Raw genomic sequence first — 26,927 nt, 5'->3', positions numbered from 1 at the left:
GAGAGGGAAGATGCTCTGCGTAACCATGAGCTGCAGCTATCTCTGACTGACAGTAAGCAAAGCTTGCACATGGCTCAGCGAGACAACGAAAAGCTTCGCTGGGAACTTGCTGACCTGGAGAAGAAGCTCGAGGACAACGTGAGAATGATGAAAGAGGCTCAGACAGAAGTCAGCAATCACTTCAGGTATGTTTCTCGCATTGATTAAACACGAAAATATATGGGGATAGAACAAATGAAACAGTTGGACTTATTTGATCACCTTTGCCTTTCTTGATTGCTCTCAAAGATCCCTGCATGGAAAGCTTTTTATGTCTGTGCAGCCGAAGGTGCCAGTCATTATTTTTTTGGTTTGTCCATCCAGCTGTGTCTGCGTGCGTGCACGTGTAGCAGATTTTTGTTACCACGATAACTTGTGAACTGCTGAAGAGATTTTAACCAAACTTTGTTCAAGTATGTACCATGACACAAAGATGAACTGATTAGATTTGGGGTTCAAAAGGTCAAAGGTATACCGTATAGGGTCGTGTGACCATAAAATGAAAATCTTTACCACAATAACACGTGAACCTCAGAAGGGATTTCAAGCAAACTTGGCATGATACAAAAATGAACAGAATCAATTTTCGGTTCAACAGGTCAAATGTCATGTGCCCTTTGAAAATCATTTTGCAGATCATAACTCAAGTTAAAAGCATCTGATGTTTTCTCTCTCTCTCTCTCTCTCACTCTCACTCTCACTCTCACTCTCACTCTCACTCTCACTCTCACTCTCACTCTCACTCTCACTCTCACTCTCACTCTCACTCTCACTCTCACTCTCACTCTCACCCCCTCCCTCCCTCCCTCCCTCCCTCTCTCTCACGCTCTCTCTCTCACCCCTCCCTCCCTCTCTCTCACTCTCTCTCTCACCCCTCTCTCTCTCTCTCTCACTCTCTCTCACTCTCTCTCTCACCCCCTCCCTCCCTCTCTCTCTCACTCTCTCTCTCACCCCCTCCCTCCCTCTCTCTCACTCTCTCTCTCACCCCTCCCTCCCTCTCTCTCTCACTCTCTCTCTCACCCCTCCCTCCCTCTCTCTCTCACTCTCTCTCTCTCACCCCCTCGCTCCCTCTCTCTCACTCTCTCTCTCTCTCTCTCACCCCTCCCTCCCTCTCTCTCACTCTCTCTCTCTCTCACCCCCTCCCTCCCTCTCTCTCACTCTCTCACTCTCTCTCTCACCCCTCCCTCCCTCTCTCTCACTCTCTCACTCTCTCTCTCTCTCACCCCCTCCCTCCCTCTCTCTCTCTCTCTCACCCCCTCCCTCCCTCTCTCTCTCACTCTCTCTCACCCCTCCCTCCCTCTCTCTCTCTCTCTCACTCTCTCTCTCTCACCCCTCTCTCTCTCTCTCTCTCTCACTCTCTCTCTCACTCTCTCTCTCACCCCCTCCCTCTCTCTCTCTCTCACCCCTCCCTCCCTCTCTCTCTCACTCTCTCTCTCACCCCTCCCTCCCTCTCTCTCACTCTCTCTCTCACCCCCTCCCTCACCCCCTCCCTCTCTCTCTCTCCACCCCTCCCCTCTCTCTCTCTCTCTCTCTCTCTCTCTCTCTCTCTCTCTCTCACCCCTCTCTCTCTCTCACCCCATCCCTCTCTCTCTCACCCCCTCCCTTTCTCTCTCTCTCACCCCTCCTTCTCTCTGTCTCACCCCCTCCCTCTCTCACCCCCTCCCTCACCCTCCCTCTCTCTCTCACTCTCACTCTCTCACCTCCTCCCTCTCTCTCTCACCCCTCCCTCACCCCTCCCTCTCTCTCACCCCTCCCTCTCTCACTCTCACTCTCTCACCTCCTCCCTCTATCTCTCTCTCACCCCCTCCCTCCCTCTCTCTCTGTCACCCCCTCCCTTTCTCTCTCTGTCACCCCCTCCCTTTCTCTCTCTGTCACCCCTCCCTTTCTCTCTCTCTCTGTCACCCCCTCCCTCTCTCTCTCTCACCCCTCCCCCTCTCTCTCTCACCCCCTCCCTCTCTCTCACCCCTCCCTCACCTCTCTCTCTCTCTCTCTCTCTCTCTCTCTCTCTCTCTCTCTCTCTCTCTCTCTCTCTCTCTCTCTCTCTCTCTCTCTCTCTCTCTCTCTCTCTCGCTCGTGTTGTTTTTCGTCCTGGCGGGGTGTCACAGTCACCCTCCCCACTGGCAAGCCAGTGAGGGGTGTCAGTTTAGTCGCCAACAACCCAACCATGCGGCAGGTAGCACTGGGTTACATGTTTCCAGTGGCAGTCAAGAAACCTGACTGACCTAAGCTGGCGGCTCCATCCTCGGCATCCTTCTCCCAATTTTCCCCACATCCCTCCTGTGCACGTGTCCAAACCATCTCAATCTCGCCTCTCTCACTTTCTCTCCAAACCGTCCTACCTGCGCTGTCCCTCTAATATACTCATTCCTTATCCTGTCCATCCTCGTCACTCCCAACGAGAATCGCAGCATCTTTAACTCTGCCACCTCCAGCTCCGCTTCCTGTCTTTTTGTCAGCGCCACCGCCTCCAAACCATACAACATAGCTGGTCTCACTGCCATCTTATATACTTTCTTCTTCACTGTTGCAGCTACCCTTCTGTCAAAAATCACTCCTGCAACTCTTCTCCACCCACTCCATCCTGCCTGCACACTCTTCTTTACTTCTCTACCACACTCTCCATTACTTTGGACAGTTAATCCCAAGTATTTCAGCCCATCCACCTTCCCCACTTAAACTCCTTGCAACCGCACCATTCCACCACCTTCCCTCTCATTTACACACATGTATTCTGTCTTACTGTGACTGACTTTCATTCCCCTTCTCTCCAGTGTGTACTCTCCAACCACCTTTCCACTTTTCACCCTCTTCATAGCAGTCCTCACTTCATCCTTACTAATCCACCACACTTCCTGATTCACTATCTCCACCTCTTCCAACCTTCTCTCTCTCTCATTTTTTTCATTCATCAGCTCCTCAAAGTACTCCATCCACCTTCTCAACACACTCTCCTCGCTTGTCAGCACACAGGTCGATTTAGCACCAGTCTGCTCTTATTCATGTGAAGAGCGGTGAGGTCGTTATCGATTATCTTCTGCCGTGCAAATATTGGGCATGAGATTAGGCGCCGCGTCTTGTCCTCCTCATGGGCACGAACCAGCTTAACGTCTGCACACTTGCGCAAGTTTTCCATTGTCTTTCCAAATACAGAATTGTGCTTGAGCTTGTGGAGATCCTTTTTGAGTCACTGGTGACCTTCTTGCGAAGCTGTGTGTCCTAATGTAAGGCTCCATCCAGGGGCTCTGATTTAACTGCAGAGCTTGGTGGACCTTCTTAAGCCTCATACCCAGGGAGAGATAGAGCTGAAGGTTGCAGTGGTGCAGCACGTACTTGGTCTTGTTGAAGAGGTTAAGCACCAGCTTTATTACTTCGACTGATGTCCCCCTAAGTTCTTGCTGGTATTCTGACATCCACTCCTTCTGAACTGTCATGTGCTCTGGTGCCAGCGGATAGGCATTGTGTTTGTCATGCAGCTCCTCAGGATATTCTGCGTCCATTTCTAAGATGTAGCCCACAGGGCTGTCTGTCGGGTGATCTGCAGTGCTCCCAGCAACATGCCCGCAGTCCTCTACCCACTCAAATCCGCCTGTTGGCAGTGGCTGGCTCATGGCCCAGCCGTATAGGTTGTTGGCATTGAGGTATAAGATATGGCTATTAGGTTTGCTTGAGTTGTACCCATCGACATGCGTGTTGTTTGGCTTTGCGTGGCATTTTGAGACCATGGAGATGCCACCGCGCCGACCCTTCTTGATGAAGAGGTGCTGGTCGTAGTCTGTGTAGTTTGAGCTGTACGCCAGTTTTCTTCGGGAGCATGTCCCAGCTCAGGCCGTGACTTGTGTAGTAGTGGACAGGGTCTACACTCTACACCATATTGCCACTTGCAGGTCTCTCTGGTCTCAAATACATCAGCCAGAAGGAGCACATCTGTACGGAGGTAGAGGTCATGGTAGTCTCCCATGTCTTTATGCCCAAAAGCGGTCCAAACCTTTTGGGCTTGGGTGTAATCCTCTTCGCTGATGTTGTCATCGCTGAGCTTGCTTTAGAAGGCCTCCTGGGGTGGTAGGGGATCTGTGAATCTCTCCCAGGAGTCCATATGCTAATAGGAGTATACACCCTTCTGCAGCAGTAGTTGCCACTTGTGCTCGTCAGGCTCATATGCGGCTGTGATGTGAAAGTCCTCAGGTTGGTTGGCTGATGTGAGCTTGTCTAGGGAAGCCAGGAGGAACTGGACACTGTCAATGAACTGGAATTCAAATGAAGAGCTCTTAGTTTCTTCACCTTATTGAGCCCGCTACATAGTAACACGCTTGAGAGAGATGAAATGTACTTTTCCATGTTCGGGATCCAGGTGATGGCACCTTTCACCTTGCTGAGTGCCTGCATCAGAAGATGTGAGTTAAAGCCCCTCAGGTTGTGGAACACCACAGGGGTGATTATTTCTTTCAGGTTTATCCTCAGCATTAGGATGCAATTTCTGTGGGCTGCTTCTCAAAACTTTCCGGTGATATGGCAGTGGTCGAGGACAGAGTTGTGTCGCCCCCCCCCTGCAACTATCTATCAGAGGCTTATCCCATATGTGGCAGTTGATGCTGGTGTTGTATATCTGCCAGTCTTGGGGTGTCATTCTCAGAAGCCCAGGGTTGCTTAGGATATCCTTAATGTCTCCCTTCCTTCTGCATAGCAGTGAGGAAGTGTTCCGCTGTGTCTGGACCCCTGGCAGACCACTGGAGGATCCGTTTGACCATCACACCTTACCATGTTGTGGCCATAACTGCAAGCCTCATACTGTTGCATCTTCTGTGTGTTGCTCTGGTCGGGGTTGAGCTCTGGCCCCGAAATCTTGGTGGTAAGGGCCTCAAAGTCAGCATAAATGATGTAGGGCGCTGGTTGCTGCTTGTGCCAGTTCATGGTTTTTCCCCCTCCTCTGGCATCTATACCCTCATTGCAGTTTGCCCTATGCCCTTACATTCTGGTCTATGCGCCTCCAGCAGCACCTCACGGGAGTACCCATGTCGGCACCTCTCACAGAAGTGTTTGCGCTCTCTGTGCTTACTCTGATCATGAAGTCGGTGGTTGAGGTCTTTGATCCACATGCAGTGAAACTTTCCGGCCTTCTCGATCAGCAGGAGGTTGATCTGTGGGATGCCTTCGTGTTGCTTGCTAAGCCTATGAACAATTACACCCTTATCCTAACCGAAGACATTGAAAGCGAAGATGTTGTCTTTCAACTTTCCCAATTTGTGAGATGGGTGTAGGCACGTCGAACCCTGTGACGTTCAGACCGTCTTCTCTTGGATACTTGGTAGACCTTTGGGCATTTTTTTCTGCTGGAAACAAGGCCGAGCAAAGAGCCCAGCAGAGACACTGGTCATCCATGTTCTGAACATTGACCACTGCTTTCTTGTTTCTGAGAGCTGCTGGCAGTGGGATATACGAGCCGCCCCTCAGAGGCTGGAAGCTCGCGATGTCCAGCCACAGAAGTTCCACTCTATCAACTTCCCAGTCAGAGCCGATACTCGTCCACTTTTCAAGGGTCTCCAGGATATATGTGAAAGCTGTGCCAAGTGCGCCGTCAATTTCATGGGCCTGTAAGGCGGCCTCCTGCTTGTGCTGGAACACTGCAGGCATGTACACCCACTCCTTCCCCTCCTTGTCAATCTTTCCCTTCCGGAACAGAACCTTTAAAGCAAGCTTGAATTTAACCCCCTTCAAGAAGAGGATCTCTTCCACCAGTTTCTGGTGAATCTGGGAACGCACACCTTCCAGGAAGGATTTAGGGTCGGCTTCAAGTCGATGAAACTTTGGAACATCCAATTGCCACCCTCGCAGAAAATGTCCAATGGGCCAGGGGTTTTTTTTGAATGTGAGGTCACCTTTTAATTCCTTGTGTTTGAACAGCTTGAGAATGTCTATTTGGTAGCTATCTACTGTCTGGGTTTTCTGGGGAGGTATGGAATCAGACTTTCCCAGAATGGCCTTCCGCTTTCTCTCCTTCCTCTTTCGAGGCAGAGCATAAGGTCGGTATTTCATTGAAGGCATTGGTTTATGTAGGTGCTTTTCACTGCTTCTGGAATGGGCTCATCCAATATGTTTGGTACAACATCCTGGAGAGGCTGCGGTATTTGCATTTCTGCAAGCGATTGTTTGATGTGTTTGAATGAGAGGCCATCTGCCTTGAACAGGCCAAGAAGTTCCCTCTGTTATTTCCTGACTGTTCTGATTTTTTTGAAGAGGGTTGGGATCGACCTCCTCCAGTGTGGCCTTCCACTTTCTCTCCTTCCTCTTTTGAGGTGGGGCAGAAGGTCGGTATTTCTTTGAAAGCAGTGGTTTTGGCAGGTGCTTTTCACTGCTTCCGGAATGGGCTCATCCAAAATGCTCTGGACAGCACCTTGGGGAGCTACCTGTATCTGCATCTCTGCAAGCAATTGTTCGATGTACTCATCCATGGTAACCTTGTTTCATGGGCATACTAAAGAGTTTGTCAATGTCTAAATGGAAATCTCGGTGGTATTACGTAAGTAATTTACTGCAAGAAGTCCATGTCATGGAAAAAGAAAATTGCGAAGTAAATACTGCGATGGATCGTGATAGTTTGCCATTGTTTGTGATGAATTGCAATAAGAAGACATCCGATTATCCTGCTCGAGATTTTTCTTATGAAGATGCTGTGAGCCTACATTCATACGATGGCTTTGAAAGTTTGTTTGATGAAATTTGTGAAATTTTGAGTCCCACTGCCGATATGTCTGATAGTGAAATAGATACATTTTGAACACCACTCCAGATATGTCTGATAATGAAAATCCATATATGTCTGAAAGTGAAAATCCACGTATGTCTGATAGTGAAAATCCATATATGTCTGATAGTGAAAATCCAGATATGTCTGATTGTGAAAACAATTAAAACTTGCCGGCCTCCTCGATAAGAAGCAGGTTAATCTGAGGAATGCCCTCGTCCTGCTTGCTAAGCAAGACGTATAGGTCCGCATTCTGCGCAGTATACCCACGGCACCCTCTCGGTGACCCACATCGAATTCTCCACGGCGACCAACCGAGCACCCCATCTGGGGTGGGGATGCCTGTTTTGGATCTTCGCACTTTCAGTGTCTACCTCCTGGAAGGCACGAAGAAGGTTCCTTTCCTTATTCTTGCATTACTTAATCCCTTGGTGTACTTCGTAAATGACCTGGTTGTTGAGCTTTTGAGGCATCATTGTATTTTGTATATCTCCTCTCTCTAAAAGGTAGGGGAGAGAGAATTACCTAAAACGTAGGGAGCCAGAACCCCTTTGGTATAACAAGGTACATATGGTGCACGTTCAACTGTGCCAGATACTACTTTTTGCTTTGCTTTTTGTGAAGCTACAAGGACAGGAGCTGGAAGCTGAAGTAGCAGTGACTTGCATCTTCTTTTGCTGCGTACTAGCCCTTTGTTCAAGATAAAGTTGGTCCCCGGAGCCCTAAGCAACTCCTCTCATATACGTTGTGACACTCACACTCGGGCATACTCCCTCTCCTGGTTTTTGAGAACTAGGATCATTCTAGGCCAGATACGTGTCTCAATAGTTTTCTTCTTCCTGATCCTGTATACCCCTAGGGGCAGGTCTCGCCAATTGGTTGACTGTTGCGCTTCGCTAAAGGCACCTCCCTGGCAGTTGAAGTCTTCGCTCTTTGGCCATTGAAGGTCTTCGCTTGAAAATTCTTCCATTGCTGCTCCGATATATTACTAACTCGGGTAGCTCTAATTGCATGTTTCGGTGGTACAAGGCAGACCCCTATTGTCACACGACACCTGGGCATACGAAGGAGTATACCAATGTCTAAAGGAAAATCTCGGTGGTACAAGTCATACCTCTATTGCCTCAAGACGTCTATATTCATCTCAAAAGGTAAGGCTCTGGGAGCATTCCCAGAGCTCTGGAGGCCTCCAAGCACAAGGTGTGCCAGAATCCCCCTTCCCTGTACTACTGAGGAGGACACAGTTGGTGAACAAGCTGTTTATGAGCATGAACTCTCAATCACAGAAGTGGCATGGAAAAGTAGGCAAGAGGCAAAAGTTGAACAAAATAAATAAAACCAAAGAGAGGGTGAGGGAGCAAGGCGGAGGGCGGGGGGTGGGGTGGGGTGGCGATAACCTGGAAACATAGAAAGATGTTGGCTTGGGGAGGGTTAACGAAGGTAGAAAAGATCATGTGTATGGATGGGGGATGATCTGAGATTGTGGTGAACAACTGTCTTGAAGAACGAGAGGGAAGAATGACATTCAAGAGAATGTGGAAGTTGGTTCCACAGGGGAGAGAAAAGAGGAACGAATGAGTGGAGGTGCACAGCGAGCCCAGATTTTTGGAGTTTCACTTCTTCTTCTTCTTGCATATGGCAGCTTAGCTGCCAGGGTAGCTATCATTTCTTGGAAGCGCAACTGTGTCGCTGATGCAGTGCCCCTATACCAGGACATGCTGGTACTCATTTTGCCGACCTCGGAAGGATGACAGGCTGAGTCAACCCCCTGGTGTATTAATTCAGGGGCCAACGGGGCTTGAACTCAGGACCCTAGGATCCCAAGCTGCCACCCTAACCACTAATCCAACTCCAGGTTCGGAGTTTCACTAAAATTGGGTTACTGGCAGATTGTGTGTGCTCTGCAGAAACCTGGGATGTTGGAGACAGAAATCTGGGTGTGCGAGCAAAGAAAGTAGTTTTAATTTGACTCTCATCCTTCAAAGCTCTCGTGAAATTTGGCTTTTTAAGATGCAAGTTCACTACCATGAGATATTCAAACAGTCCTTTTCCCCATGTGCCTATAAATTTAAAAAACGTTTTTTTTTACAAAGTATGCAAGTCAATGTGTCTCGTGACTGTACGTTTTCTTTTCAACTTTATCAAAGAATGATAAAAGGGGCATTGGGGCAACCATATTCAGGATAGAATTACCACAGGTGCATTTTGCTTGTGTACCCACAAGACAACTGAACATCGGACAAAGATGAAAGAGAAAATAGACAATGGAGACTGCATAACTCTGGGAGTCCTTACCTCTATCTTGCAATAATTGTAATAAATAGGGGTTGAAACCACAAAAACGTCAAGATATTTTATGAAATAGTTCTTTTACTAATTGCCGCAAAACAAAAGGTTTAAATTTTACTCTCGGATGCAGTGACACAAATTCACTGCACGACTCTGTAAATGCTTTCACCATCAAATAACGACATCCATCATTGTAGTTTGGACTAAAGATGAATTCCCCCCATGCACCCCTGCCATAAATTTATTGTACTCATAATCCTGTACTTTACAAATGTCAATGCATTTGATGAAGAGCATACATATTTGTTCTCATTGCAGTCAAAATGAACAAAAGTAATTCATTTTAATGAAGATCCAACCACAAATTTCAGATATATTTAAATGTGTTGTAACCCACAACCCCCTGCTATGCATTCCCAGAGGAACAGTATTTGATTTGTGGATGGTCTTCTTTCTAACTCCACCAGCGAAGGTGGATCGAGGTTATGTTTTGGCACCTGTCTGTCTGTTTGTCTGTGAGCAGGATATCTCAAAAGGTTGTGGACAGATTTGATGAAATTTGGTGGATAGGTTGGGTGTGTGACAAGGAGGAAACAATTCGATTTTGGTGAAGATACAGATCCGAATCTGGATCCGATAATTTTTAATGTGGTTCTCAACATAGAATGACATTGCTAAAAACTATATGCAGTGCCCCCCCCCCCCCCATAAGTATTGGACCAGTGAAGTCAAATTTGTTATTATTGCTATATACTTAAGAAATTTGGATTTGAAATCAAAAGATGAAGATGAGGCACGAGTACAGAAGGTCAGCTTTTAATTTTTGGTATTTTTATGCATACATGTTTTACCATTGTAGAATAATAGCACTTTTTATGTTCAGTCCTCCCATTTTTGGTAAACATAAGTATTGGAACAAATGATTGACAGGTTTTTCGTGTTGCTCAGGTGTTTCTTGGTGCGTTGATTGTTCACACATAAAAGAGCTGTGAATGCTTCATCTTGGTTTTAGCCTTTGCTTTTGCCTTGGGAGTCTTCCTTTGGAGTCAGGAGGCACATGAAGACCAGAGAACTGCCTATGAAAGAAAAGCAAGCAACTTGGAAGCCGGAAGAAGAGGAGAATTCAATTAAAACCAGAGCACAAAAATTGGACAGAGCAAATACAACAATTTGGAATATCTTGAAAATGAAAGGAACCACTATTGTACTTATCAAGAGATAACGGCCATGTTTGCCGAGGAATACTACTGCAGTTGATGACAGAAAAATCATCAGAGCTATGAAGAAAAACCCTAAAACACCTGTCAGTGACATCACCAACAACCTCCAGAGTGCAGGGGTGAAAGTATAACAATCTACCATTCATGGAAGACTTAAACATCAGGATTACAAAGGCTACACCGCAAGATGCAAACCACTCATCAGCACCAAAAATAGAAAGGGCAGATTAGAATTTGCCAAGAAGTGCAGAGGTGAGCCAGTAGAGTTCTGGAACAAAGTTTTATGGACAGATGAGACCAAGATAAACCTTTACCAAATTGATGGAGAGGTGAAAGAATGCAGTAAGGAAGGAACTGCATTTGATTCAAAGCATACTGTCTCATTTGTGAAGCATGGTGGAGGTAGTGTCATTGCTTGGCCTTCCGTGGCTGCTTCTGGAACTGGCTCACTCATGTTTATTAATATAGGTAACTAATGATGACAGCAGCAGAATGAATTCGGAAGTGTATAGAAACATTTTGTCTGCCTATGTACAAGAAAATGCCCCCAAACTCATTGAGCAGCACTTCACCTTGCAGGAAGACAATTATCAAAAACACACTGCCAATGCAACCAAGGAATTAGTCAGGGGGAAAAAGTAGAAGGTTTTAGACTGGCCAAGTCAATCTCCTCACTTAAATCCAATGAAGCATGCATCTACCTTGCTGAAGAGGGGACTAAAGTCAGAAACCCCCCAAAACAAACAACTGAAAATGACTGCAGTAAAGGCTTGGCAAAACATCTCAAAGGAAGATTCCTTCTCATCGTGGGAGATACGAATGATCCCAAATGCCTTGGTTTCCACAGCGTGGAGACCGAGAGAGCCGAGAAAGGTGAGAGGCGGGAGCACCAGCCCAGAAGGGAGAGCAGAAGGCTTTGTATGTGGTCAGGAGAGCAGGTGTGCCAAGGAAGGACCTTGCACGACGGAGGATGCCCAGTCGGTGACTGGCTTTGGAGGCCAGCTTGGAAATGTGGCTTTCCCAGGAAAGATCATGGCAGATAATGAGACCCAGAAGCTTGAAGGAAAGGAGTTCTTCAAGAGGATTGATGAGATTTGTCAGGATTTGAAAGACATGTTCCACATGTTAGACCAGCTTGTGATTTTAACCAGGTCTGCAGAGAGTGAAGAGGCTGTGACTTGCTGATCTGAGGGATGACATATGGTACGGCAGAGGGTGGAGTCATCAGCAAAGAGGATTTTCCAGAGTCGAAGAGATCATTGATGAAAACCAGAAAAAGAACATGACCCAGAACACTGCTTTGAGGAACTACAGCCTGGACAGGAAGAGGGGATGAGAGAACTCCATTTAGGGCCATGCGTTGGCTGTGACAGGAGAGGAAGTCTGCGAGTCATAAATGGAGATCTCCTTGGATATCATAAGAAGAGAGTTTGGTGAGCAGGGCAGGGTGATGGACCACATCAAAAGCACGTAATATGTCTGAGGAGATTGCTCTGATTTCATGTCTGGCATTGGGGAGCTCCATCCATTGTTGGGAGAGCAAAAGCAGCATGTCGTGGGTAGAGTGACCTGGTCTGAATCCAAATTGATGATGGCAAATCAAGCCATTGGAGAAGAGGAAGGATTTAATGTCTGAAGCAATGATGGATTCCATAACCTTGCTGATAATCGGGAGAAGGCTGATTGGTCTGTGGTTGCAGGGATCTGATATTGCACCTTTTTATGCACAGTAGTAATGTTTGCTGATTTCCAATCAGATGGCAGATGGCCTTGAGCAAATGATTTGGTGAGTAGAACAGAGAGAGGGTGAGCAAGAGCAGTAGAGCAGGTTTTTAGGACACGTGGACTGATGCCGTCTGGACCGGTTGCAGAATCTGAGTCGAGGTTTGACAGTAAGCTCTCCACCTTGTCAGGAGAAAAGGATGCAGAGTCCAGGGACAGCTGGGTGCAACTGCATAAGGTGGTACAGAAAGTGATGGGTTTGGGACACAAGATTTCGAAGCAAACATAGATTTTAGGCATTCAGCCTTTTCATTTTTAGGCATTCAGCCATTCAGAATGAGGAGGAAGAAGAAAATACCACCAAGTTCAACCGCTTCTGCAGAGGTTTATTTTTATTTCAATGTAAGGTAAAAAATATTTAATATATATACATATATATATATATATATATATATATATATATATATATATATATATATATATATATATATATATATATATATATATGAATATAACTGTCATTAACCAAAAAAAGGTTAATATCAGAAGTAAAATGCGACATATAATACGTGAAGGTTTGCCATAGCACCAACATGACGGGTGTATAATTTTCCAAATCACAATTGTGGGTGGAGTCAGGCGAACTGTCCTGCCAATGGATATTGACTGGAAGGCTTCAGACGCACATACACGGGTTACTTAATTATTTTTTTAAGACATAGAATTGGCTTTGTCTAACTGCTGCCCCTGGTCAGGTGATCTGCAGCACTAACCAAAAACTTCAAGTGCTCAATTTACACGAGAGGAGGTACTGTACCACCAAGTATAGGATAGTTATTCAGCACTCGAGAGAGGAATCATCGACATTCATGAAAATCGTGGTTACGATTGCGGAAGAGATGACCACCGGTACCCTCAATTGAGCTGGCAGATCCTCCAATGAGTGTTATAGCCACTCCACACTTCTTCACTGCCATGGTGCCTGACACAAGCAGCTGAGGGCTACTGATAAAAATGTCTCATTTATTACTAATTATATACTTATGTATTTTTTTTTAAATGGTATATCTTGGACTATTGCAAGTGTCTCATTCATAAATCTTTTTGAATGTCCCTCATATCATGTGCGTTTGATGCAGTCTGGCATCCAGCTATGTTTTCCAAGCACTCTACCTGGCTGGTTTAACTTCCTCCATCAGGCAAATATCATCATGGGCCAAATTCTGTACTTTTTCATTCACGATCATGATCTCTCTCCCTCTCTCTCTCTTTCCCTCTCTCTCTCTCTTTTCCTCTCCCCTCCCCCCTCTCCCCTCAGAAAATTATCTTTACCTTCTACCATATAACTCCGAATTATGTCGAACAGTTCCCCAAATGTTATGGTGATAACAAAGAGGGTCAGACAAGATGGTGCAAAAGTCGTGAACTTACCTTTGAAATGTCAAGCCTGGATTTGATTCTTCACCAGCTTTGGTTTGGTGCTTTGCAGACATATAATTACATAACAAAGTGTGCTATCCCTTGGATGGATGTTAAGATGAGTGTCCCATCTGGTAGCATTAGCGGCTAGCCAATCGGTCAAAGACTTGGGCCAAAAACTGTCTGCAGCTGACTCCACTGGAATGTGGGAATGTAGTAGTCGGTTGTATGTCCATCAACGCTTGCTCTCTTGTGTCAGTCAGAACCCATTTATCCTCTGTTGTTTGGCTCCTTCATGAACCTTGATGTTGTATCATGAATCCTTCTTAGCCCTAGCATCGTCTGCTATCCTCCCCCTCGTTTTCCATCTGTGCGTGATGTTGAAGCATAAACCACCCATCAGAACGGTAAGCCCACCGATAGCACTCAGCAAGAAGTTTTCCTTCTCTATGAAAGGCGATTCATGAAACTGATTGATTGATTTATACTTTATATATGATGTTGATATACAGTTGTTTAGTTGTTTACATATGATAAAAAATAACATTTGTTTCATTAACTATGTGCTTTGCATTTTGCTAATTTACAGTCTTTGTTTTGGCAGGCCAGGCCAGGTAGTTCCCATTTCACCCACTCTGTACTGCCATTCCCACTGTACTGTTGAGCTGGAAAAGCATAGGATAGTTATTTGGCAGTGTACTAACATCAGTTTCTGTATTTATAGTTGGCTGCTGAAGGAATGAAATGTAACTTCATACTGTTGTTCTTTTGCTGTCCTGAGAGTGCAATATCAGAAGCAAGTATTCTTTCAGATGAATAAGCTGGCTTTACCACCTGATATTATTTGTTACAATAGTTCTCTGGAGGTCCCATGCCTCATCCTTTTCTCTTCCTCATATTATGAAGCCAAGTGTGACTACCCTTACAAAGCTTTGATTCATTTGTATTACCTTTGGTACAGTCTGGCACCAAGCTCTGCTTGCCATTTTCTTGAGATCCAATGAAGATTCTAGCATTTCAAATTGCTGTTAATAAAATCACTGTTTGAAAAAGTATAAATTATTCCCAGACATGCACACCCAACTTATATTGCGAGCTTTTTTAGATTTGGCAAAAGCATACTCTTATGAAAGATAATGAAGTAACTCTTTTGTCATAACTTTTGAAGGATATTGAAAGATATTGTACCAACTCTGAGATACCACTCCTTTCCTTGCATATTTCAATATCTTTGGGTGCATTATGAATGAAACAATTCAGGAATTGCATTGAGGAAATGAAGCAAAGGTTGGAGAGCGAGCGGCAGCAAATGACTGCAGACCACGTACATGAAAATCAGAACCTGTTGCATGAGTACAATGCAGCTGAGGACCTTCTCAAGGAGAAGATTTCGACTTTGGAGAACGAGTAAGGCCCAAATGCACCTTGGAAACATGATGGCTTGCATAGTATGGTATTCATAAAATTCTGTGATTTTGAGCATTAACCATTCCGTCAATTCATTATTCACAGAATCGATCATCGTTCTGTCTATTAATTATTTACAGAATCAATTACCCATATAATGGCCACTGTGTCCTGATCCTGACGCCAAAGTAACGGTCGTCGGCTTGACTCACTCATAAAGGTCGACCCTTCAATAAAAGACCACGGACGCCATCTACAACACTCACCTCTGGTCGGATCCTCGTATCCAGTGTCAGTTTACCGTACCTGTGAAATTACGACAGTAGATGGGGAACCGTGCCGACGGTTCCCCATCTACTGGAGTTCCCCAAGGCAGTGTTCTGGGCCCAGTCCTTTTTCTTATCTTCATCAATGATATCTCTAATTCTCTGGAAAATCCTTTTTATCTATTTGTTGTTCACTCCACCCCCTGCCCTGACATTCCTCATCCTTCAGACTGGCAGGCTTCAGCGAACCAACATTATGCACCGTACCTTATTGCCTATCAGATACCATTCAATCACATGGGCTAATTACCACCAGGAGTGCTATATCATGACCAAACCCAAACAAAACAAGTCAAGACATATTTCTGTATACTTCATGGGTTTAATTAAAACAAGCGAGGTAGAAAATGTCATGAGAACAAGCAATTACATTTTAAGTAGGAAATGGTGGGAAAACAAGTTGTTGTTATACAGGCAAGAAATGGCAGGAAAACAAGCAATGGTGATTCAGCAGTATAAACAAATGTTACAGGCATGTATACATTTCCCCAAATTACTACTACGCGACAAATCTGCCCTTGGAACCTCAATTAATCACTTGGCATCGTAACTTATTTGGTGCCTACATTGACCCGAAGAAGTGAGGAAATTGCCAGGAAACCACTTACCAAGCTCTGCTTGCCATTTTCTTGAGATCCAATGAAGATTCTAGCATTTCAACTTGCAATTCTAGAGAAGGGAGAATCTCCCTTCTCTTTCTGGAAGGCAAATTCAACTGAAGGCAATCTCAGTGCATTTGAAAAGTCCACAACTGGTGTGTGTCCACTCTCAGGAGAGTCAGAAAACAACATCTATCCAACCTCGACTGAACACTCAAACTTGTCTCCCTCCTCTAAAACCTGGTGGCACCTTCTTCAGCCTGTTTCTGGAGTGTGCTCCCCTTCCATACCTTCCGTCTCTTCAAATTGCACCACAGCCAACTCCACTCATGAGAAGGCCGATTCTGCATTTGCTTCCAAATCTTGTGTCCACCAACCCCTCACTCTTGGCACCCACCCTTCCAGGTCATACCCAACTGCTTCTGCACTCTGTGTCTTTTCCTCCCTAGGAGGAGAAGGTTTTTCCAATGCTTGACTCTGATTCTACAACTGGACCAGAGGACAGCAGCTCACGTGTCCTAAAAAAAAACTGCACTGCTGCTCTTGCACATCCTCTCTCTGCCCTTTGCTTTGACTCACCCATCAATGGATGGAGACCCTTAATGTGAGACATGAGATCAGAGCCATCTCTCTGGACATATCTCATGCTTTTGATACAGTCTGGCATCCTGCCTTGCTCTCCAAACTGTCTGCCTATGGCATCCAAGGACAATGCAACACATGGCTTACTGTCTTCCTCTATTCTCATAGCCAACATGTAGCTCTCAATGGAATTCTTTCATCTCCTCTCCCTGTCAACTTGGAGTGCCCCAAGGCAGTGTTCTGGGCCCAGTCCTATTCCTGATTTTCATCAATGATATCTCTAATTCTCTGGAAAATCCTCTTTATCTATTTGTTGTTGACTCCACCCCCTGCCCTGACATCCCTCATCCTTCAGACAGGCAGGCTTTTCAGCATCTTCCCTATCTTCCCTCTCTTCAGACCTTGAAAAAAATCACAAGCTGCTCAAACACATGGAATATGTCTTTCAATCCTGACAAATCTCACACTCTCACTATCTCCGAAAGGACCGTCTGACAACCCCCCACCCCCGCCCCACCCCAGGTTTCTCCTCTCTTTACAATCTCTTGAGGAATTTCAGTCATTCAAACTCCTGGGTCTCACTGTCAGCCATGATCTTTCTTTGGCAAGGCACATTTCAAAGTTGGCCGCCAAAGCGAGCCACTGACTAGGCATGCTCCATCATAGAAAGTCCTTCCTTGGTACTCCTGAACTTTTAACCACTGACAATGCCTTCATCCGCAGCTTGATGGAGTACTGCTCTCCCCTCTTGGCTGGCTCCCCTGACTAACATCTTGCTCATCTGATGCTATGGAAACCAAGGCCTTCAAGATTATTGGAATCTCTCATGATGAAGCTGTGTCCATGGGCTTTGCCATCACAGACAGGTCAGTGGTCTCGGTCTTCTCCCACCTCTTTCTGGTCTTGCACCCTCTATTCTTGCAATGCTTTCTCCCCCTTCCCAGGTTTCTAAGTTGACCATCATTTGTGGACAAGGTAAACTGAAATAAAAAATTTTAAACTACCTTTCATAACATTTTATATGAGCTTTCAAAATATAAACCAAATAACAAAAGATTGTACTGATAACTTAACAATGAAATCTGCATTATTGATCTATTTTATATCAGTTGTCTTGCATGGTCAATGAGATCATTGTATTTTTAAACTAATACTTAATTACAAGTTAATAGAGAAGTTAATTTTAAGATATTCAATGCTCATCAAAATCGCATCGATTGTATGACTAATTCAAGGTGCAGCCATGGCTGAGAAGAAAGTCACATGTTTCTTCAGTACTTGATGCAATATTTATTTAAGGTGTGCATGTGCTTTCACCCAGCAGGGAGAATCGAGTTGTGTGTCGGCTCCAACCTGCACCAACAACCTTTATCCGTATTTCTACGATTCTTTAAGAAAGAAAGAAAGAAATCGTTCAATTGTGCGAGTCAAAATACAAGTTCACATCACCACTCCCATTTTCATTCAATGACTGAAAATAAGTTTCTTGTTCCTCTTATTTTTAGTTGCTGAATATTGTGGCTGGCAGGATAGTTTGGACTTATGTACACTCACCTTTGAGTTGTTTACTCTTGAGTTTAAATTTCAAACCAGCTCTAAATTCATCCTGGCGTTTCAAATGTTGGGCTCAGGGACCCATCTGCCAGCACTGGGGGCATTGGTGGACGTTAATGATCCGACGGAGTCTTTTTGCAAACAGTAGTCGAGTAATCAATTGCCGGCATCCCAAACAAATCACAAATTCCTGCCCTGACTGACTGCTTGGAAAACAGCGGAAATACGACCCAGCATAACCTTTGCAAAAAGACACGTGACATTATGGCAGCACTGATGACGCTCTGTAAAGTTTCTATATTTATGCTTCTATATTTATTGTGTGAGCTGTAAAGCCAAAGCTCTGAGCTATAAACCTGTGATTGATGTGTCTTAACCTGTTTAACTTTTCTATTTGGGGACAGAAGATTGATGTCCTATGTACACTGCATTGATAAATCCATCGTTTCCAAATGAAATTTTATTCATGTAAAAGTAAACTGGCATCTCCTCGTGTTCTTGTCTTGCATGTGATTATACTCGTATGTACGAGCTCCTCCTTGAACCCCGCATCACTGTTTAATCAATATCCAAATCCACACTGCTGCCTTAAAAAGGCTTCACAAAATGAATAACACTTTCATCTAATGTGTCTAAATTATCCACTCGGATGATTCATTATAATCATTTCAATTATTGTGCTTTGCACTATTGCAAAATTTAATTTAAATGACATGTTTCAGTCTTGTAACTGAACAGTAATCTCCATATTATAACCTGATAATCTCATTTATATAATTTTTAATTTTCAACTGACTTGATTCTGAATGGCTTAAAATGCATACATGCTTATTTGTGCACCTTGGAATGTGTTAAGTCACCATGTAAACAATAGAATATGAAGAATATATATTTTGAATATACAGCCACTTTTGCTTTGAAGAAGAGAACTTTCTAATTGAGTCGGTATGAAAATAATGCCTCTTATTTTATTTCTCACGAAATATAATTATAATTACAATGACAATCTCACTAAATGTGGCAAATATGAAGATTTTTTTTCCACATAGTCGCAACCAACTGCAATGCACTTTTCCCAAAATTGAACCAGGTGCTACGTACCGGCATGGTAAAACTCTTCACAACATCGGAACCATTCATGAAACTTCTTCATTACGACATTGTTATCCTCAAAGTGTACCCCACATAATCCATCCTTCAGTGGGTGAAAGAGTTGGTAATCTGAAGGTGCAAGATCCAGACTACAAGCAGGATGTAGGAGGACAGTCCATCCCAAGGCTATGATTGCCTCCTGTGTGTGCAACCTGGAGTGAAGCCAGGTGCTGGCATGAAGGAGAAGCACCTCTTTCATGTCTTGGTTAGGGTGAGCTCTTCTTATGTGGCATTTCAGTTTCATTAATGTCTCAATTTGCTGGTGATTCTTATGGTGCCACTCCACAAACTGTGGCTCGATTTCAGGGTCACAATGATGAACCCATGTCTAATCGGCTGTAATTATGCCCACTAGATATTCCTCACTTCCGGCTTCGGATAATTTGAAGAGTTCCATTGAGATAAACTTCTGATTTTCTTTGTGCTCTCCCTTCAACATTCTTAGATCCCACTGCACACACATCTTGAAGCATGCGAGTTCCTGTATGATGCTTATGATTGCTGGTTTTCCAATACCCACTGCCTCAAGCAACTCCAGTGTTGTAACGTGGTGATCCTGTTTCATGAGCGCATCACCCTTGTTTTGCGATGTCGATGAAGTTGCAGGCCGACAACTTCAAGGCTCGTTGTCGATATCGGTTTCCCCACTCTTGAAACGCTTTGCCCAATGTCTAATGGTGCTCACATCAATGCAGCCATGGTTGAGAGGAAAGTCGCATGTTTCTTAAATACTTGATGAAATATTTATATCAGGTGTGTAATGTGCAGGTACTTCCACCCAGCAGGGGGAATTGACTTGTGTGTCAGTTCCAACCTGCAGAAACAGCCTGTATCTGTGTTTCTACGATTCTTCCAGAAAGAAAGAAATCGCACAATTGTACGAGTCAAAATACAAGTTCCCATAACCACTCCCATTTTCATTCACTTACTTCAAAGGAGTTTCTTCTTTTCTTTTTATTTTTTTTATTGCTGAATGTTGGGGCTGCCTACTTTTAATGCCTATGAATACATTATTTAAATACCTATGAACATCCACTGGAGGAACCTCTTCCACGGTAAGAGATTCAATAACTGTTCTCTGCTTCGTATGCACATTTAGTGTGGCAGTCATTTTGAAAGCATGGTGTGATGTTGTGACGTGACTGATCACAGTGCCACTCAATTTATAATGGGTGTGAGATTCAAACCTTTCATTACGATCTTGCGTAGCTTTCCTACGACACTCTCGTTGTGAACTGAAAAATAAGAGGCAATATTTTTGTCCCGACCCTCGTACATATTTTGCTTACTGGATTAAAAAAAAATCCCTTTTCCTTTTTGCACCACAAAACAAAAAGTGCAAATGACAACTGCTGTGTTCAGACTTCTGGAGGCACAGAAGGCGTTAAAGCAGTGGAAACCATGGCCAGAAGATCGAGAGCGAATCTCTGACCTTCAGGATTTGCTTGTAGAGCAAGAGCACCTCATCAGGAGTCTTATGGTATGAGTTGCATTGTGTGAACTTTGTAAAAAAAAAAAATAATAATAATAATAATTCCTGATCAAAAGGTTTTGTCTTGCATCATGCCAACATGGATGATCCTCCTTCTAGGAAGACAAGAAGTATTACGAACTCGAGCTTGCAAATCGTGAAGTTAATTACAACAAGATATTCAATGCTAATCCTAAGGTTGGCATTGTAAATCCTCTTCAAAAGGTATATCGGTTTTATTTCATTTTTATACATGAGTATTTGCCCATGTTGGCTTGCACTGTTACAAATGTCCAATGAATTCTTCTTTGGCTTTATAGTATTGTCAAGAGCTGAGTTAAAACGAGCTCATCTTAAAGGGGAGATGGTGCTTGGTAGTGCTAAGATCAATTGCACTGATAGTCCAGAGGTTGTGGATTCAAATCTAAGTGAGCTGGTTTGAATTTGTTTGCATTATTTGAATAATTTGAATAATTTGCTTGCATTATTAATTTGCATTTTAGGCATCTTAAAAACGAGGCCGTTCTGGGGAGAATTAGGGCTCTGGAGGCACAGGATTGCAACCATTCATTGTCTGTCCGAGCTCTTTAATTGTATTCTTGCCAGGAATAATTAATTCGGGAATGATAACAAGGTTCACTTGAGGACAGGAATATTTGTTCCAAGCATGCAACACGTTCTTCTGACTTCATTGTCAATAATAACTCATCCAGCTAATTAATGACTTTGAGTAGGAGGTCAACTACCTGCTCCGTTTATTCCAGCATAAGTGTGGTACTCCTCCTCACTTTATGGTTTACTCTTCAATGCCCTCACGACAATTTGGTATCGATTCCAAAGGTCCACATATTAAAAAGGTAGTGCCACCCACATCTTGTTAGTGAATTTAAAAATGTAAAACTAATTTATTTATCAAATTTACTTGTGGTATGAATCATACAGAAATATCAATAATCACCACGAAAATGGAGGACATAGGCTAGTCTTTATTTTCTTCTGACACAAAGTAAAACCAATCTGTGGAAGTAGCTCCTGTGCTGCTGCCCTTCGCAGGGCAGCTCGACAGATGATGGGATTTGGTAAAAGCCTTCAGGACCCCCATTCCTTGCTCGGAGGAAAAGCATGGGGTAAACTTCCTGGGTCAGATTGCGATGGTGTGTGGCAGAGTGATGCTGAGGTGTCGACCACCAGACGGCAGTCTCCTTTGGTTAACCTGAGGCGGTCCCTTCGGGTGGATGCCTGAAATGTCCTATCCTGAAGAGAGAATGATCACCTGTCTCTGTTATGACATGAGCTCAAGCATTTGAACATCGGTATTGCAGCACTCTCTGAGGTTCGGAGACCAGATAGTGGCGAGATCATGGCGGGTAGTTACACCTACTATTGATATAGTTGCTCTGATGGTTACCATGCTCAAAGAGTTGCTGAAGCTGTGTCCAATAAGCCGACTCCAATGATAATTGAGGTAACACTGGTCAATGACGTATTATGGGATGAGAAATTTGTCACTCATTGGGTGTCGTTTCCCTGGTCTCTGTCAATGCTCTGAATGAGGCGAGTGATCTCACTGTGAAGGATGCATTCTATGCCACCCTCGAGTCAGTGGTTGATCAGTGCCACAGGGAAGATACTCTGCTAGTCTTGGGGGATTTCATTGCATCGACTGGATCTGATAGGGCTGATTATCAGACATGTGTAGGTCCCCATGAATCTGGAACTGTGAACCAGAATCGCACTACGTAGTTTTACTTTGCAAGAAGTCATGGACTTTGGGTGACTGGTTCATGGTATCAGCGCCCACAGGCTCATCGCTAGATTTGGTATTCCAACGCTGATGGTGTGGCCAAAGAGATTGACCATGTGCTCGTTGATTGTCGTCGAAGGATGCTCCAGAATTGTAAGGTCTGCCAGAGTGCTCAGTTCCTCAATACTGACCAGAGGCTTGTTGTAGCAACTCTGAAGTTGCAGCTTAAATCTGGGAGAATGGTACCATCCCAGCCTAGGCTGGATGTTGGCAAACTCAAGGATGATAGAGTAGCTGAGAAGTTTGCGAACAGACTGAATGTGGATTTGGGTTGTGTTGGTGCTTTGGAGAATCTTGAAGAGTTATGGAGTGCCTTCAAGACCGCCATCCTTGATGTTGCTGGTAGACGTCTTTGAACTCACTGTCGGGTGAAGAAGAAGGTTGTCTCTCATGGGACACTGGATAACATTGACAGAGTTGCAGGGCTCGGCTTAATGGCAGAGCTCTGCTGTTTAGGGAGTTGAGGCATAAAACTGTATGTGCGCTGAGGGTGGACAAGGAGGCCTATGTGCGAGGAATCTGTGAAGGGGTGAAGCATCACCTTTGGTCAAGTGATTCTCGTTCTGCTTACAGGGGAATCCGTGCATTGCGTTCCTCCAAGCCCATCCCTTGGTGTGCTGCATTTAGAAGAGAGGGTGGTGGGCTCTTGACAGAGGAGTACGCCTTCGTTTATGGAAACACAGGCTGCAGTGAACCGGTTGAAATGTGGTTAAAGTCCCTGAGATCTGTGGCATCCGTGCTGGACTTCTCAAGGCTGGTGGAAATGCTGCACTCATGTTGTTGCATGCAGTTCTGTGCTCTGCTTGGAACACAGGCATCATCTCAACTAACTGGAAGTGGGGCCTTGTTGTCTCTCTCTGGAAAGGGAAGGGTGATTTCCAGGACTGCAACAACTACTGACTTGTAGTTGAGTGGTGACGCTGCTCTTTGTGCCAGGCAAGGTCTTTCCTTGGATATTTCTTGATAGGGTTCGCCACCATCTGCTTGAGCACTGGCGCCCGGAGTACTCAGGCTTTACACCAAAGAGGTCAACGATTGACCATATCCTTGCTCTTTGGGTCCTTACAGAATACAGACGAGAGTTTTAGCAGGGGCTGCCTGCAGCCTATGATGATCTCTGTAAAGTGATCAATTCCGTGAATTGGGATGCCCTCTGGAGGCTTCTTGGTCTTCGTGGGGTGCCACCAAAACTGATCAATCTGATGTCTGAACAATACTCTGGGACTGAGAGTGCTGTGAGATGTGGTGATACCATCTCTGACTTATTTCCAGTTGTTCCTGGATTTTGTCAGGGGTGTGTACTGGCCCCCCACACTTTTCAGCACTTGTATGGACTGGATTCTGGAGAGGATCTCAGAGATCAAGCTGCGGTGCATCGTTTGGGAATGTCAAGATCTCCGACCTTAATTTCACAGATGATACATCTTTGCGGAGACTCTGCATAGCCTTTTGGGGGCCCTTGCGGTGCTGTCTGAGGAGTCAGGGCCACTGGGATTACAGATTTCCTGGGTCAAAACTAAGATCCAGGCTTTCAATGTCATCTTTGATACTGCTGTCCTGTCTGTACCTGTTTGTGGTGAGGATGTTGAGGTTGTGGAGTGATTCACTTACCTTGGCAGTTACATTCATGTCTCTGCTGGCTGTGAGTCAGAGGTCAACAGACGTCTGGGTCAGGCCTGGGGAGTCATGGATTCACTGGATCATGGGGTGTGGCGCTGCCCGTACCTGTGCAGGAGAACAAAAGTCTGAATCTTCAAGTCCTTGGTGCTTCCATTCTTGCTCTGCGGATGTAAGACTTGGACTCTGACCAGGGATCTGAGACGGTCTTAATTCCTTTGGTCCCAGGTCTCTTCAGAGAATCCTTGGCTCTCGCTGTTCGGACTTGTGTCCAATGAGCGGTTGCTGAGAGTGACTCAAATTAGATTAGTTACATGCATGGTCTGTGAGCGATGGCTGCGGCTGTATGGACATATGGCTCGTTCTCCTGATGCTGATCCTGCTCACCATATTCTATCAGTGAGGGAGCTTTGTGAGTGGAGGAAGCCAATGGGCTGACCACATGCCTCGTGGTTGCAGCAGGTTGATCATCATCTCAAGGAAATGGGGATGGGCCAGGCATCTGCCTGGGGGATAGCCAGACAGAGGCCCCTGGAGTATCCGCGAAAAGTAGATGCAGCAATGCATTCTCCAGCACATGCTCCTGACTTGACCTGACCTTTATTTGGATGGTGTATAGCCAACTGACAGCTGCTTCAATCACTCCCCATAATAAAAACATAAAACCCATGAAGTTATGTGCATGAAGCAAAAGCATTCCTACTGCTGATAATTAAAAATGCCTCACTGCACTGAAAAATGTCAGGACAGGAATACTGCACTGTAAATGGTGGAGACTTGTAATACCCTCTCCTACCTGGAGGCAGTGCTACACGATACATTCCACATTTACATTGAGAATTTGCATCCTCCTCCCAAGACCACCAGCAATGATTAAAAAAAACATCCCTATATATTAATTGGGGTCATGCTGATCCTATGTAGCAAGTCAGGATGTAATCGATCCAGAACTGTAGGAGAAGTAGCACGACAAACAAACACACACACAAACACTGGTCCGTGAATTACAGTGAGAATTCCTTGATTATTGCCAGGAATCTGTTTTCCACAGTGTGAGTGACATCTCTATTTATTATGTTCTAAAATCTACAAGATGGTTTTTTTTTTTTTTTTAATTTGAACATTACACCCCTTTCTGCCTGCCATCACACTTTCACACAGAAGGGAGATTGCAAGAATGGAGGTGCATACTTCATAAATGTACCTAAATCCAACTCGCTGCCAATTGGGAGGAGAGGTCGCCTCCTGCCACCATTAAGTGGAACAATGCAACACAACCAGAGATTTTCACTCTGCGATCGGATTTTCAGCATGACACCGCCGTCCAAAAACAAGAAGCAGTTGAGGTATTGAAGCACTGTTACTGTTGTATCAGATGCAGAGTCCCCCTCACCCCTCCCATTTTATTTTTAAGCAGTGAAGCCGCTTCCATATTTGGCTTTTTCCTTCTGTCTGTCTGTCCGTCTGTCCGTCAAAAATGAAGAAGAACCTGTCCACCCCAATGCGTTTAATTCTACAGGGTTCTAAAGGGTTTCGTTCGTTTCTAGGATTCGCCTATTTCATATTAAAAATGCCATACTGAACCACTTCCTTTGGACACGGTTGCGATTTATTTATTTATTTATTTATATAATAAAAGCAGGTGACATTTGTAATTTGAGAATGTTGTGCAGTATTTTTAATAATGTCATTCTGTATGACAGGGATCGATCTGAATCCTCGGGCCTGCCTTGTCTCAACGGGAAATGACAACTTCTCATCCATCGTCAGTGTGATCCCCTGTCTCCACATTGCACACCTGCATCTGTCGCACCAAATGTTATTTCAATTTTTTTTCGACAATGATGTTGGTGTGAGTGGTTTGCTTTTTAAACTACATGTTGAAAATAATCTGGCATGCAATATCCTGAAGATTGATTTCATTGAGCCAAAAATAACACTTGGTATTTTATTTTCCTTGACTAATAACAATAAAATTAGCTGGAAACCCATGGTAAACAAACCATGATAGTAAGATAAATAAAAAGGAAGCCTTTTATTGTTGCTCTGGCTGAAAGAGCTCAAAATAAATCATATTTCTTAACAGCAAAGATATCGCAGCATGTACTCTTTTCATATTGGTACCGTGGTTCATTTTGCACAATTAAAGTTCCGATTATCAGTTCAAATCAGTTCCTTGGTTCATTTTACACAATTAAAGTACCGATTCTTGGTTCATATTTGTACCTTGGTTCATTTTACTCAATTAAAGTCCTGATCCTCAGTTTATATTAGAACCTTGGTTCATTTCACACAATGAAACAATCCTCATTTCATATTGGTCCCTTGGTTCATTTTACACAATTAAAGTACTGATTCTCGGTTCAAATCAGTTCCTTGGTTCATTCTACACAATGAGAGTACCAATTCTCAGTTCATATTTGTATTTTGGTTCATTTTTCACAATTAAAATACCAATTCTCAGTTCAAATCGGCATTTTGGTTAATTTTTCACAATGAAAGTACCAATCCTCGTTTCATATCCCACCCTCCCTAATCGTCACCCCGCTCCGAGACCTCCATCCCTCCCAGGCCCTCCCCACACCCCATCTGCCCCACACCTCCCAGACTCTCCCCACACCTCTTAGACCCCCACTCACCTCCATCGCACTGCAGATCCTTTCCATCCTCCCGCATTTTCTTCTCTCAATGTTGGTAACTATGCAAACAGCTTAATCGGGGATGATTAGTGTTCGCATGGATCGCACCCTCTGTACATCACATGGGCTTGAACCGCCATTTGCGTGTCGGGTGTGAGGAGTACCAGCATGTCATATAGCTGACTTAGAAGTTCCACTGAAGCACCTGCTTCACAGACTTGCTTTGTCCACATCGATAAAAGCAAATAATGACATAGGATTTTTTCACAGCATCCTGATATTCTCCAAATTACTTGGACAAAGACCCTTATATTGGTGGGTTTTCTGCTGTGTTCCCTTGTCGAGGTT

The 26,927-nt window shown here is 44.4% G+C and overlaps 1 protein-coding gene across 3 annotated transcripts in view; it reads left to right on the top strand.

The window, feature by feature from the left end:
- Positions 1-26,155, top strand: part of LOC147034991 (protein FAM184A-like) — a 142,720-nt gene extending 116,565 nt beyond the window's left edge. For 2 of the 3 annotated variants that reach the window (XM_085892149.1, XM_085892130.1), the window contains 6 exons: positions 1-185; positions 14,689-14,835; positions 20,411-20,528; positions 20,640-20,744; positions 25,102-25,286; positions 25,644-26,155. In XM_085892149.1, the coding sequence (XP_085748275.1) occupies positions 1-185; positions 14,689-14,835; positions 20,411-20,528; positions 20,640-20,744; positions 25,102-25,286; positions 25,644-25,689 (786 nt within the window). In that variant the 3' untranslated portion in view covers positions 25,690-26,155. The remainder of the gene's footprint in view (positions 186-14,688; positions 14,836-20,410; positions 20,529-20,639; positions 20,745-25,101; positions 25,287-25,643) is intronic. The other variant, XM_085892138.1, reaches the window with a different exon arrangement.
- The last annotated feature ends 772 nt before the right edge of the window (positions 26,156-26,927 follow it).

The sequence above is a fragment of the Eptatretus burgeri genome, chromosome 1 (assembly GCF_056783735.1).
Source record: "Eptatretus burgeri isolate ZD-2024b chromosome 1, Ebu_testis_v1, whole genome shotgun sequence".
NCBI classification, from domain to species: Eukaryota; Metazoa; Chordata; class Myxini; order Myxiniformes; family Myxinidae; genus Eptatretus; species Eptatretus burgeri.
The sequence above is the reverse complement of the archived record's forward strand: the minus strand, read 5'-3'. Positions and strand labels throughout refer to the sequence as shown.